We start from the raw sequence: 14,469 nt of genomic DNA, 5'->3' as shown, positions 1-14,469 counted from the left end.
AGGAGCACAGAGCCAATGAGCAATAAACCCTGAAGAGTTGTCCACTCCCAAAAGGTAGTTCACAGGCCACAAAGTACAGGGAAGTCCTCTTGGCACAAAGATCTGAGTCATAAAGAAAGTGAAGGGAGAAGACAGAGTGACAAGGACGGGGCTGAAATGGGGAAGCATCATGTGGCGGCGATGACCCCTGATAAAAGATGTTAATGCCGTGGATGGGGCTGTGGCGACAGTTCCCAGGCTCAGCATTCAAGAACATTTCCTAGGGTGATTTGTCACTCCTGCGTGGTGGGGAGAGGGGAGGAAATATTCCGCGATATGATGCGTGCCGAGAAGAGGATGAGTGTTTCGTAGCAGGGTAAGGATGCTGTGCTCGAGCAGGCTGGAGCAAGGCGAGCGCGCGTGTGTGCGAGAGGCAGGCAGGCAGAGAGCGCTTCTCCCCTTTGGGTGTGCGGCACACTCCTCCCCCGGTACAAAACTAACCCCCTCCCTCTCCCTTTTGCTAAGGTGGCCCAACGATGCCGAGCATATTTTCCTACCAGAGCGCCGAAGTCGACTGGTGTGAAAGCAACTTTGAGCGCTCGACGGTCATTGCGGAGTACTACAACACCGTGAGTGCGGGCGCATCCGAAGGGCAGGCTGGGGCGCGAAGGCAGCCGGCTCCGGGCACCCAGGAGCTGCTTTTGGGAGACGAGATGGGACAACCTTGTTTTCTTTCCTCCTGCTCACTCCTTTGAACTTCCTGGTGTTGGAGGGTGCTGGTATGGGGAACATTTTCTGAGCTTCAGGTAAATCATGGGACTTTTATTGCTTCCAACTGCCAGTTGCTCGCAAAATGAGCTGGGGTCAGGGGTACTTCTGGCACGTGTGGGGCTGATTTCCCATTGAGAAACCTCTGGCGGTGCTCCTTAGCCCAGATTTGTGAGATCCTGTTATACCAGTCCTGCAGCTCTCCTGCCAACCGGGGTAAGTCCCACACAGGGCTCGTGTATTCCAGCTAAATGTACAGGAGTGGCAAAATGAGAGACAGCACTTGCGTGAACCGTGTCGGGCAGGTTGGGAATCCGGAACCCAAGACAGAGGAAAGCTGCTGCATGAGCCAGTTTCACCTCCTCTGATCCTTCATAATCTAGGCTCCATCCAGTGCCAGTCCCTTGAATGCAGCCTCCTGGCTTAAGCGTGGCTAGAAGCATCCTTATGTGTCTGCCGAGGACTCGGCAGATAACCGGTCTCTGCAAGCAGGTCCTTCTCCCTCAGTGCAATTACAGGCTAGCAGGGGTGTGAGGCATGTGGATTTACAACCTTCCAAAGGCCTTGTTTACAACTTTTAGCAATTACTGTCTAACACTAGAAGTTCTTGTTCTCATGGAAATGTCTCTTTCTCTTTTTTTTTTTTCTTTTAAAACATTTCCTGCTTCTGGTAAATTGCCTATAACAACCATAATTCCCTCACCCGTGTCCCGCAGCTCCCCAGCTCTAATTGTCCAGGCAGGGTCTCAGAGGAGGGATGCTCAGGCTGTATATAGTCACTTCTCTTTGAGACAGTTAAACGAATAAAGGTCTGCCAGTCCAGACCAAATCCTGCTTCTCTCTGGCATCCAACTGGATGTGTTGGTGCCGTTGCCTGTTCGCTGGCACTGCATCCCTGTCGGATGGGCTCAGAGCTGCAGAGCAAGGGATAACTCGCAAGGAGGCACAGAAATCACTTCTACTCGCATCAGCATTTCAAACGCAGCCGGCGATGCCAAAGGCCCCTGTGCTTTGGAGTGTCGTTGGCAACACTAGAGAGGGGCTGATTTCCACAAAGAGCAGGAAGTCTGAAAGTTATGTTTTTAATCAGAACTCATTCTGGGAGATAAATTTGCCTCACCTCCTAGTACAGTACATAGGCAGCATTTTTCAAATGTGTCTTTGGAGCTGGAATCCCATTTTCACAAGGATCCTGATTTACACCCAGACTGTCAAAGTGGCTCAGGATCCCTAACACACGAAGGGGTACCCCAGGAGTTCTCCAAAAGGACTGAGTTACGTGTCTAACTTCTCTGCGGCACGCTGCTAGACACCAGTTGGCCTGCCCAGATGCGTAACTATCTTTCTTAGGACCCAAAATCTTTCTTAGGACCCAAAGCCCTCTCATTCCCATAAAATGTTAACTCTTAGCTGCATAGGTTGCTTTGTGGCACAGGTTTCTAAACTGCGTAGCTAATCCTGAAAATCTTACCCGGGTGCCTGGTTCTGGACTGAGGTCCCTACTGCCCACAGCCACCTCCCGTGTTCCCATATTACACCACCTTTGCGGCACCGGGCTTGTCGGGATGAGTTTTCACTGGGCAGGACTCGGACGCAGCTTTCCTCCAGGAGAGGAAGGCTTCTCCAATGCATGTTTCCGCACAGATGCAAACTAGTGTGATACTGAGGAACACAGAGAGATGTGGGCAGAGCAAACCCTGCAGGATTTTTTCCAGTGATTAAACTAGCTCTTGTTCCTCCCTACATGTGAACACAGGACACATCTTTCCCAGCAGAAAAAGAGCTTTTTTTGGTCCCTGCACTGTTCTCCTCCTTGCCAGGCTTTCTTTTACCAGTGCGGGGAGCTCAGCAGGGTGCCTGCGCAGGCGGAGGGTACCACTTCTGCAGTTTCTGTCCTAAGATGCGATTCCCATTTGGAGAAAGCAGCAGAGATCTAAACCTGCCTCAACAGCTGCCTGCATCAGGGCTGGCATGGGATCTCCTGTCCAAACCAGGGGAGACAAAAAAGCAAACCCTCCTAAAAACTGCTGCGGTCTGAGCGTCTGAGAACAGCCCCAAAGGCTGCGCCATGCTCAGGGCCAGACCTTGTAACCAAGGGCGGGCAGGAGCATCACTTACACGGGCATCACCTCTCCGTCGGTCTGCACACGCTGGCCGGCACTGCCCGGCTCTCACCCCTTGCCGCAGCACCAGGGGAGCCCTCTTCATGCTCTGGGCTCTCTGGCAGGATCAGGCTCCTTGTGAGGTGCCCTAAAGGGAGGACTGGAGAAATCGGGGTGGACTTGAGGTATCCCTGCTGGCTTGGCAGCATGTTGCGGATCCAGCTGGGGCTCAGGGCACTATCTCAGGTGGGATCCTAACAGCCTGGATCTCCTCCTCTTCTCTCCTCCATTCATTGGTTCCCCATATTCAGATTACATCCTCCCTGCAGCAAGCTTTATGGGCCTTATCTCACTAGCCTGCCCTGAGATAATTATATCAATATTGACTCCAGCGTCAGTTTGCCAGTGTTTTAGACTAGCTGGGAATCCAGCCAGCTCCTACCCAAGACTCCCGCACCACTAAAGCAGTAGGGTTTCCTAATGGAGCATCATCTTCAACGTCTTCTTCCCAACGCTGCCCGGGGCTCACGCCGGGTAGTTTTGTGCCAGCAGCAGCAACGTGCTGCTGAGAATTGCTCTGTGCCAGCCACACTCTCTCTCAGGTCTGCTTGGGTTGGATGCTTTTTATTAGAAATAAGGACTAAGGGTATGAGTAAAGAATGTAAACAGCACCTTTAAGTACCTAATAATACATGGTGGCTCATGATTGGATGCAGTTCAGCAACAAAGCGCTAACTATTTATAGTGACGCAGTGACCCAGAAATTTATTGTCTTCTGGCTGTTCGTAGAAGAGTATTGTGCTACATGAGGGTCATCAGTCAGGGGGACTTGTCTTTCTACCCTCATTTCTTTCCTGAAGTGACTGATCCAGGATGCTGGTAACGACACCCAGATCCTCAGCGGCCTCTCTGGCAAAGCGGCAGGAGCTCTGACACGGCTGTATATCCAGAGATCCCAGATGCTTCCTCAAGATTGGTGGAGATAAGCTCAACTGCAGGTGCAAATTACCTAGATACGCCCAGAGAAGCACTCACTTTCAGAGTCTGTCAGAGCCATGGCGTGTGCCCTGGGCCTCCGCATGGGCTCAGTAACCCCACGGCGCCACAGACACATCACTTTCTTGCCTGCCCAGAAAGTCCCGTGCAGAAGAACGGCGGGTCCTTGCCCAGCACTCTGCAAACACTAGACAAACAGCTGTTTCCTGCCCCAAAGCACTGGCGTGACACTGCGATGTCAGCACACGGAGCTTCATCTTCTGCTACACGGGTCTGGCTATTAGGAACTTGCTATACAGGTCTGGAGAGCCTCTGAGGTATTCACTTCTGTCTTTGGCCCTGTGGGCTCTTCTGTCAGCTAAAGCTGGTTCGCCGGCCTTTAAATGAATGAATTCACTCCAACGAGTCTTGCAGAAATCTCCTTTCACTGCAGAAAATGCCCGTCTTGAGTAAGGACCAGCACACGTCTTGGCTGCTGTTGCGCTGTTGCCATGCTCGCAGAGCCAGGCAGAGCTCTGCAAACCAGCATGTCCTGCCCCAAGCCGTATCACAGGCTTGTTCTCACCCTGTCGTGGATGGAGATGCAAACGGGTTCTCCGTAGGGCTCTCCCTCCATCTTAGGCTGCAAAGTGCCGAGTTGCACAAGCCCTGGGGCCTTTCCCATGATCGTGGTAATGCACCAGGATTAGAGCCACGTCGCTGATCCCAGTCTCGCTTTTTCTCCTAGTGAAATGCCAGTATAGGCGGGCTTGGCTTAGGCACCCAGAGCAGTAACTCACGCTTGTTAGGAAGGGGGACATCGCTGTGAGCTCACACAGTGGAAAACCACGGGGCTGAGTCACTCTAACAGGTCAAATCGCACAGGCTCCATCACCACTCTCTTGTTTCCCTGGCATCCCGGGCAGAGGGAGCTGGTGCCTCCTGGCCAGTACGACCCAGCTTGGCGTAAGCCGAAGTCACGCCGGGGGGGACTCAGCATGAGCAGAGACTCTGGAAAAACTTCCTAATGGAAGTGCTGGGAGGAAAACCCTCCTAACGACATTTGAGAAGGAGCTTGCCACATCCTAGAGGGAGGATATAAGACAGCACTTACAAATCAGGGCTTGGATCCGATGAGTGATGAAGACCCTTCGTCCCCCACAGATGGGGTTTTGTAGCAGCTCTCCCCTAAGCTCCGAGTTTGGCCGCTCTGCAGGGAACCACTCTATCTTTTTGACCCTTTTGGCACAGTTCCCCTGATTATCCCTCCCCTCTGATATCTGATATTGCACACCTCATGCCGAATTAATGAAGTGATAACACTGCTATCATGTAATTAATGGCACTGTTGCAATGCCCACTGCAGCAGGGACTCAGACCTCTCCATACGCAATCTCAGAGTCCCGCGTTTCCTCACTTTGACATGCATGCTGGCACTTGCATACTGCTGCCTTTTCTGCCAGCATTTTCTCTTTTCTTGCTATCCCTGCTTGTCTTCCAAAAGCCTCCTTAACCATTTCACAGGAAGAGAAATATTTGCAACACAGTTGTTACTTTAACACACAGTTTGGTTTCTCAATCGTTTCCAAACAGTTTGACCTCAAGTGTGCAAGTGGGACCAGCACTTCTCTTTTCACGGCTGGAACGGGAACAGGCCTGGATTTGGCTCTAAGCACCTACAGAAAAACAACACGCTTGGCCTGAGAATTGCTGTCAGTGGGAGCATCAACTTGTTTCATGAAAGCCTTAGTGAAATTCAAGATTAATCTCCAGGTGTTAAAGGGAATAGAGACCTTACATTAAGCGTGAATCGTGTTTCCCTCTGGAATATGAGAGGGCGTGTTTCATATATATGACATGACAACATCCCTGTGATTTGCAGCCCTGTTACCATAAACTCGGATCCCATTGGACATCACAAGCCAAGTGTCGATTTTGCCCTTTACCTGGTACATGTAAGGGCTGCCGAGGGTGAGACTCCAGCTGCGGAGGTCAGATTCCAGGCTAGGGGTCCGGGACAGCATCTAGCTGGAAGATGAAAGGAAAAGGATTGTCAGGGCGAGATAAAAGTCACCCTGGTGGCTTGCCAAATGGCATTTTAGCAGATGGCTCTGCCTCACTCTTCCAAAGCCCCAAAGAGCTGTCTGGCAGGTAAAACACAGCACCGCAGTCCCAACCTTTCCTGAGTAAGAAAGATTTTCCCTGGGGAGGCTGTGCTTCCCTGCGATATCCCCTTACTGAGTTTGCCAAATCAGGTGAAAAAGCCTGTAAGATAAGAACCTGTCAAGGATAAGGATTATTTCAAACTTCATTCCCCTGTAGCTGCAGGGTGGAGTGGGCCTGATCCAGCAGACAGGTCCAGGCTTTGGGTATTCACGGCTCCTCCCCAGCTCCCACATTTTGCCCATCAGCATGTGCCGTTCCCGAAGCACTGGCACCTTCATCCCGCCCAGTACCATCCCCTCCTCCCCAGGCTAATCAAGTTCTGTCAATGAAGCCATTTTGCAGAGTTGGAAATCAGGGCAGAATAATTTTGCTGGATTCATTTGCTAGGTATGTTTAAAGGAGGTTTATGACTTCACGTAATTACTAGTGTCCAGAATACCTCCCCTCCCCAGGCCAGATGGCTTCGCACATGACACTACAGGATGTCACCTCGGTCCTGTTCCCACCTACAAACGTCCTGCTTGTCCTGCTGCTCTCCACTACACCCACTGCCAGTTAATGATGGTTTTCCTGACGGTGGCTTGCTGCAGTTCCCTAGCTCCTCACAGCCCCCCAGCCCCTCGCAGGGGGCTGTCTGCTGGCCAAAGGGGGCAGAAGCCAGCCAGGGAGCTCTTGGCAGGTCTGGGTTGACAGGAAAGGGAGGTGGCTGCAAACCGAAGAGCTTTGGCAGCTTGCTTGAAGACACTGGGCAGATGAAGAAAAACCATCATCCGCAAGGGGTACACCAGCTTATCCTGGGCTTGCTGGCCCCAGAAGTGCCTGCAGGGAGAGCCCAGATATCTGCAGCCATCGCTGTCACAGCAATAGCTGTCCTTCCAGTTCCAGTCTCACTTCTCAAGAAACGCCTCTGCCCTCTCCCTGTGCCAAGAGTAATACCTGCCTTCGCACGATGCTTTCCACTAGAGATCAGTATCCTCTTTGCACATGGAGGTACTGAGGCACATGGTGGGATGGGACTTGCCCAAGATCATGCAATAAGCTGCATATGCCTCTTGTTTTTCAGATCAGCAATGTAAGCTTCTTTGTCCTTTCTCCTGCCCTGCTCTACCTGAACCGTCAGTACCGTCAGCAGCGCGCCTTGCCCTTGTATTTCGTCTCTGGCCTGCTCTTCTGCGTAGGTGGGTGCCAAGGTTGTGAGAAGACCGGAGAGGTTGCCAGAGTACCCGACTGTTCATTCACGGTACCTTTGGCTTTGGAGGCTGGTTCTTAGTGGCCAAAGCACGGGGGCAAGCTGGGGTGGGAAACCGAGCAGCGACGTCTGTTTGAAGCCCTGCAGCTCATGGTTCCTGCTGTCTGCAGATGCACAGCTTCCAGCCCAGTGAGTCCCCGTGGTGCTGTGTGGACTGACTCACTCAAGTGTCCATTAACGCCAAGATCCATGCCCTGCCCTTCAGGAACTATGTGTCTTTAGGAATGGCCACCAAGAAATTCCCAGGCCAGACAGGCTTGCGTAAGGACGGAGCTTTGCTGACACAAGCTGTCCTTGCTCCTTGCAGGTATCTTCTCCGTGTACTTTCACATGACCCTGAGCTACGTGGGACAACTCTTGGACGAGCTCTCCATCCTCTGGACACTGGCTGTGGCATATTCCTTTTGGTACCCAAGGGTTTACTTCCCCAGGTTCATCAAGAGCAGGTATGACTCAGAGGGACACAGGGTTGCAGGCTCTGAGGGGAGGGCTGGGACATTGACATTGATGTGTGTGACCCACAGATCCCCCCCCAGCCCACAGCCAGCTCCCCTGCAAGGGGTCAACATTGAGGTTACTGCAGTTTGCTTTGGGACCAGACCCTCCATCACTCAGTGGTGGATGTGCTGACAGAGGAAGAGTCAAACACCCTCCCATGGGGAAGGACTGTGCTGGGCTCCTGCCAACTGGAGCTGCTTGTCTTTGTGAAGCTGCAGAGGAAACTTAGCATGGAGAATTTCAAAATTAATTAGGAAATTAAATGTTCCTGAGCACTGACATATAATTACCCATGCTGTCAAACTGTCATAGCACCCCTTGCCATCCACAGAGAGCTTTCCCTGAAGGCTGGTGGGGTTTCCCATGGGACAAGCTGATCCAAGTTAACACCCCACATTTCAAAGGCAGTTTGCAGCAGGGCTGGCTGGGCTAGAGGAGCTCAGCAGAAAGGATGGGGAGACGGGGTGAGCATGGATTAGGATAAACAGGAACCCAGCAGGGCTTTGCTCAAAGGATGGTCCCAGCCTGGCAGGCTTGCTGGAGCCCTCTAAGCCAGCCCAGTTAGGAGCCTTGCAAAGGCCTGCTCCGGGTCTGCTCTTCCCATGCCAGCGAGGAGGTCACCAGGAGTTCACTGTGGAGACATGGTCGGGGAGAGGGGAAGGGACTTGGGGAAGGATTTGCATGTGAAAGGCCCTTCTGAGCCCTATTGTTGTTCAGTCAGCCCAAGTCTGCCTGTTTGCACGGCTCCGGCCCCTGCCCACCGCTGCTGGGACTCCTGCTTTGCAGCCCTTCCCTGTGCAAATGCCTTTGACTCTCCATGCTCTGGCATCACCACGACAGTGCACGAGTTACCTTCCGGGCTGTGTTCCCCACTCTGTCATGGACAAACTGGAGGGCTTTTGGCAAAGCACAGATATAAACAGATACCTCAGCCTTCCTGCCAGGACTACTGCAGAGGCTGAGATCAGCCATGTGCAAACAGATCAGAGGTGCTGGAGAAGGTGTTTCCTCTCTCAGGCAACGAGCAGGACCTCTCCCATCCTTATCCTTCCATACTGTGAACCTTGGGGGCGCTGACACTCACTCCCAATTCTCTCTAGGAAGCATTTCTTCTGGTTGAGTGGTATCACCACCGTGATCAGTACCTTGATGTCCTTCATCAAACCAGCATTCAATGCCTACGTGCTCAACTGCATCGCCTTCCACCTGCTGTACCTGACATGGCTTGAACTGAAAAAGTAAGGAGGGAGCTGAGAGGGTTATCTGCAGGTCCATTACGCACTCCTGGCAGGCTCACATGTGGCAGTGACTCTCTGCTCAACAGTGAATGGAGGCCAAGATTTCATCAGCCACATGTTGGACTATCAGTTCTGCAAAGAGTTGGGGCAGCCTGGGAGGGACCCAGGAAGAGGCATAGGCAGGACTGTGGGCAGTGGGGTACAAGAAAGCCATCTGGGCCAGGTGCCATGCAGAATGGGGATAATCCAGGGGACAAGTGCATCTTCTCCTCCTCAGCTGCCGACTCTGCAGCTCTTTCCCCTTTGTGGGGGATTTAGGAACGAGTGTGGGGTTGGAAGAACTCCCCAGGCTCTGGGGAGAAAGACAGGAGCGCCCTGGCATCTCCTAGCATCATCCTCACCCACAGAAAGTCAGAAACCTCCTCTACAGTGCCACACCTCTCCAGTTCTTGTGGTCTGATGAATACCCTCCAGAAGAAACTTGCTGGGTTTTGCTGTGTTGTATTACCATTTGCAGACAGGAACCAGCCATCTTTAAAACTCTCTTTCCTTCCAACACGATACTCCGCTCACCCTCTCTCACTGTGTCTTCCAGGTGCAATGACAAAAGGGTTCACCGGATGGCCGCAGTCATGGTTGTGTGGTGGGTACTGGCCATCAGCAGCTGGATAAGTGACAGGTGGCTCTGCGGGCTCTGGCAGGCGATCAACTTCCCCTACTTCCACAGTTTCTGGTAAGGGCTCCAGCGTAGAGGCAGGAACCTCAGCCCAAACATTTCAGCAGCTGAAGGGCTACAGCTAAGGGAAGGTGGCAGCAGGGATGTGATACTGCACCAGGGAGCAGCCGCATCTCTGCCCAACCCTCTCCCCCTTTCCTCTGTCGCTATTGATGCTGCTCCTCACCCTGGCCCCAACCCAGAGACTCGGCCCTAATCACTGCTTAATATCCCTTACCTCCTCCGCACAAGCCAAATGGTGTTTTGCAAGTGAAATTGTTCTAAAAGTCCCTCCAGGTAAGCAGCTTGCTTTCAAAGGGCTGCTTCTGCTCCCGGGAAGCTGCGTGAAGTGCAATGTTCTTTGAGTTATAATAGACAAACTGAAAGATGGTGATTTGCTTGAGCAAGGCATTTCAGTGCCCGGCCAAGTGTGTCTGTAAGTGCTGCACACTGTGTAATTTCTCACATTCATCCTCACAAATCACTGGGATGACTGGGACGGATACCCAGCGCTGTTGGGCTAAGCCAGGCAAGGTGGAGTGGGTGCTTCGGTTTGGGGCTTAAGTCCCTTATATCACCCCATCCCCTCTGCGCAAGTAATTACCCCAACCCCGGCTCACAAAGCTTTTCTAGGGTCTCCCCATAGGCACAAACCCTGCAGGACCCGCACTCCCTGCAGCCCTTGTGCATCACAGTGTTGGGACCTTTGCCTGCCGTTGCCATATCCCTTGTCTCTAGCCGCAGGGTGGCAATGCCAGCTGCACACCGCTACAAGGTGCAGGAGGAGCAGATGGAGTTGCCCCTGTCCAACACAGATTTTTTTGGTTTCCTTGCCAGGCATGTGCTGATAGCCATGTCCCTCCTATACTGCTGCCCGCTGGTCATCTACTTCGACGTCAACTACGAGATGCCATCGTTCAAGCCAAAGCTAGGATATTGGCCCAGCGAGTCTTGGCCTGTCGTGGTGCCTTACATTGCCCTGGAGAAACCCCACAAGCAGTGCTAGAGCTGGTTGCCCTCAGGCATCCCTCGGGCCTGGGGTGTGTGATGCACACGTGTGCATCTGTGCGGGGAACACCTCAGCTGTGCGCCTGTTCCTCGGACAAGGGCAATGTGGCTAGTGGATGGGGCAGGGAGCAGCTGAGCCTCGTGATGCCGGGCATGAAGCAGGGTGGGAGCCCACAGGTGCCTTGGAAGACTCTGCCCGGACTGGCATCCAGGGAACCGAAGATCTCCTCCAGCAGATCCCCACTGAGAAGGGGGGGGAGACGGTGCTTCTTCTATGTCTTCTGTATTAGTCAAGCGGCGGCACCCCTTGCTGACAAGGGCGCAGCGGAGAACACAGAAGCAAAACTGGTGACAGCTGGGTTTGTTGGGGCTGCTCTAATTATTATTATTAATTTTATTTATTGATGTATGTGGTCTTGCTCAGGAGAGCTGTGCATTAAAGCTATGGACACTGACTTGCACTGAGCCCCTTTCTTTCCCCTGTTATCTGTCAGTCACTCCCGCAGGCAGGGTGGCCAAAGCTCTCTCTGACCTAGAAAGAGCTGTTTATAAAGAGAAATCCTCCCGGGTGACAGCCCAAAAGAGGTCCTGGGGTGCTCTGCCCCAGGCTCTACCTGTTCTTCAGCGCCCAGCGGCCTTTGTTCCCCCCTGCTCTGACAGTCTCCCATGGCCATGTGTGAGACTGCTGTGCTTGCCGGAAGGGCTAGCTAGTGGCAGAGCGAGGTGAGGAGCCAATACATGAGACAAACATGTCGGTACCTTTGCAAGAACAAAGAGAAGATGTAAAGCCTCAGAGAAAGACCACTGCTGTGCCATGGGTACAGAGCGATGCTTTCCAGGCTCTCCCTACAGCGTAACAGTGAAGAAGTTGCTCTCGTGGCCACAGGACGCGCTCCTGTTCTCCAAGCCTTGCTGCATCACAGTGAGGAGTTGAACCATGTCGTGGGTCCGGGTCCTCGCACAGCCAGCGGGGATTGCCTCTGGAGAACACCAAGAGGCTGGCAGAGTGGGTTGCTGGCTCCCTGCAATGCAGACAGACCAAAGTAATGTCATTCCAGGGACCACCAGCTTTTTGGGTCCCCGTGAGTAAAGCAAAAGCACTCTGGGCTTAGCCTCCGTGGCAGCTGCCACGCAGCCCCCGTGCCATGGCCCTCCCCTGGCTGCTGCTGCCTCGTGGGTCCCTCTGCAATGGTCCCCAAAGCCACTAGATGGCAAATTTGGCTCATGAACCCCGAGCAATATTTCATCTTGGGAAAGGGATGCCTTTGCTGGGACTGAACCCCCAGGCTGGATCCCCCTCCCCTCTCCATCCCCCAGCACTGGGGTCAAACACCTCTCTGCCAGCACAGCCACTGACGAGACACCTGCACAAGGTGCAGGACAAGGGGGGCTCGCAGCCCCAGCCTTTGTACGCCTTTGAGTCCCCATGTCAATGCCCATCTCCTCCTTTTTTTGCCTCTCTGTCTCTCCCACATGCCATCACTCCTGCCTCTCCCTCCATCACCCCATCTCCCTTTCACTGACCCTCCCCATTTTGCTCCCTCTTGCTCTCCCCCCACCTCCCCCCCCACCCCCCCCCCGGCCTCACCCCTTCCCCGGCCCATCACATTCTTCTACAGCCTATTAATAACTTCTGGGCAATTGCACTGGGTCCCTGCTGGGCTCAGCCCCGCCGCCGGCGCAGCCCCGCACAGCCACTGAGCGCGCCGGCAGCAAGTTCAAAAGTGCAGCGGGGCTTTCACAGCCCCTCTCCCCGTCAGGGGGTGGAGGAGGCCGCTGGAAAAGAATAGGCCGCGTTGCCAGGGAGCCTGGCACAGGAAAAGGGGGTCACCTTCACCTCCGACGGGACCGCCGGAGATGGACAGGCGCCAGCAGCCCCGCGGGCTGGAGATGCGGGGAGAGCTGCGAAGGGATGGAGGCTGGACGAGGGCGAGGAGGGCTAATTGGCCACCTCCGGCCACCGAGCCGGTGTGATGCTTAGGGGAGAAATCCAGTGGCAAAATCCCCCGTGTGGTATGGTAATAAGGGAGGTGTCCTGGGCGCCGCTGCCTTGAGAACAATGTTGCTGCAGTTGAGTGACTGTAACAGGCCCCGATGACAGCCGGGGACGCGTTAAAAATGCCTATTCAAGCAGATCAAGACATTGAGAGGCCTCGTGGGGATCTGAAACCCTCAGGGATTTCTGGATGAAGCCAGAAGCTGAATCCCCAGCCCTGGGAACCTGGGGCGGGGGGGGGGGGGAAGAAAGAGAGAAAAGAAAAGAAACCCACAAAGCAGCAGCTTTAAAAGGGTTGCAGCGCTCGAGGCAGGGCCTCCTGCTCCAAGCTGGGCTGTAGCCCGAGAAAGCGAAGCAGCCCCGACACCGGTGTGTGACTGTGTCTGTGGTCCCTGGGGCAGCACAGGGTTACCTGGGGCTGGGGTCACACCTCCAAAAGGTTCCTGAGCTGCTGGGGTTGCTCTGTCCTTCCTGCCAGGGAGCCACGGTTCCTGCTTGTGGGGCAGTGCTGGCAAACACCCCGTAAAAACGAGCAGGGCTGTCAAAAGGACGAGTCAGGGAATCTTCTCCCTGAGCTGGAAGGGGTCCTGCGGAGATGACCAGCACTCTGAACGGGTAAAGCTGGGAGCCCTCAGAGGGGGAAAGGCAACGGTGTCCCCTTCTCAACCCCCCCAGGACATGGGGAGTTTTGACGGTCCCTCCTGCACCGGGACCCTTGGCCATCCGAGTGCCTCTCCGCGTGTAACCAAAGTAACACAGGCAGGGCAGGAAGCGCTGCAAACCCCGCACGCGGGGATATGAGTTAAAACCGGTCAAAATTAAACCTTTCCTTATTTTTGCCAGATGAGCCCTAACCCGCATCATTTCCCTGATTTTGGTTCACCATGTGGCTGCCTCGACCACAAGGAAAGAGGCAAGAGAAGGAGCAGGAATGAGGAAGAGGATAGGGGCTGCTGCTTTCAACTGGTGCCAGATTAAAGGGGTTGTGAAACAACAGCATCGGTTGAGCCTATTTGGTGCAATTGCAACACAAATGAAATAATAATGTTGATAACGCACCAGTCCCGCAGCATCAAGGATTAATACTTACCTGTTCTGCTGCACCGAATTGCCTCCTGCTGTTACAGATTCACACTGCAGGATTTGGCTTACAGACTGGAAACTTCTCAAGGCAGAGTGATTTATCTGTAAAGGACATTGCACATTCATGGATCTACATAAATAATGCAAAAGTAATTAATAATAACCTGGGCCCTGCTCTTAACAACACCAGGAGAAGAAATTGCTTCACTGGAGTGTCTCTTACGCCTTTCGCAAAAGATCTTTATTTGTTAACTGTCTCAAAGAGAAAGGAAGATAATAGTTTTGAAACACGGAATGGATGTCGCTAGGTCCTGGGATTTTATTGCCAGCCTGGCAATTTTTATGATTGATTTAAAGAAGCCTCTGCTGGAGTCATGTTAAAACAGCATTGATTCAGTTTTGATTTTTTTTCAATTTTAATCTTCTTGGTCTGCAGTCAAAAGTTTGAAACCACGAACGCAAAGGGCTAAGAAACCCAGGAAGGAAAGAGATAAGCTCCAAGAATTATTACCTCTAAAAGTCTTGTCCTTTCAACTCCAAGTGCTACTTTTGAGGTTTGATACAGGAGTTCCAACTCAGGGGCCGGCACTTCTGTTACACCCACCTCACAACTGCTAGGAAAGCTGTTTCTTTTTTTTTTTTTTTTTCCCACTGTTTTGCCTACATCCTTGCTATCCACTTCTCATACAGAC

At 53.1% G+C, this 14,469-nt stretch overlaps 1 protein-coding gene across 1 annotated transcript; it reads left to right on the top strand.

Annotated features, from left to right (window-relative positions):
- Positions 1 to 225: 225 nt before the first annotated feature.
- On the top strand, positions 226 to 10,843 carry ACER1 (alkaline ceramidase 1). Its single transcript, XM_054181812.1, has 7 exons — positions 226 to 355; positions 505 to 608; positions 7,054 to 7,168; positions 7,547 to 7,685; positions 8,838 to 8,975; positions 9,571 to 9,708; positions 10,528 to 10,843. Exons 2-7 carry the CDS (start codon positions 516 to 518, stop codon positions 10,694 to 10,696), a joined length of 792 nt encoding a protein of 263 aa, XP_054037787.1. The 5' UTR covers positions 226 to 355; positions 505 to 515; the 3' UTR covers positions 10,697 to 10,843.
- Positions 10,844 to 14,469: the final 3,626 nt, after the last annotated feature.

The sequence above is a fragment of the Rissa tridactyla genome, chromosome 22, assembly GCF_028500815.1.
Source record: "Rissa tridactyla isolate bRisTri1 chromosome 22, bRisTri1.patW.cur.20221130, whole genome shotgun sequence".
In the NCBI taxonomy this organism is placed as follows: domain Eukaryota; kingdom Metazoa; phylum Chordata; class Aves; order Charadriiformes; family Laridae; genus Rissa; species Rissa tridactyla.
The sequence above is the reverse complement of the archived record's forward strand: the minus strand, read 5'-3'. Positions and strand labels throughout refer to the sequence as shown.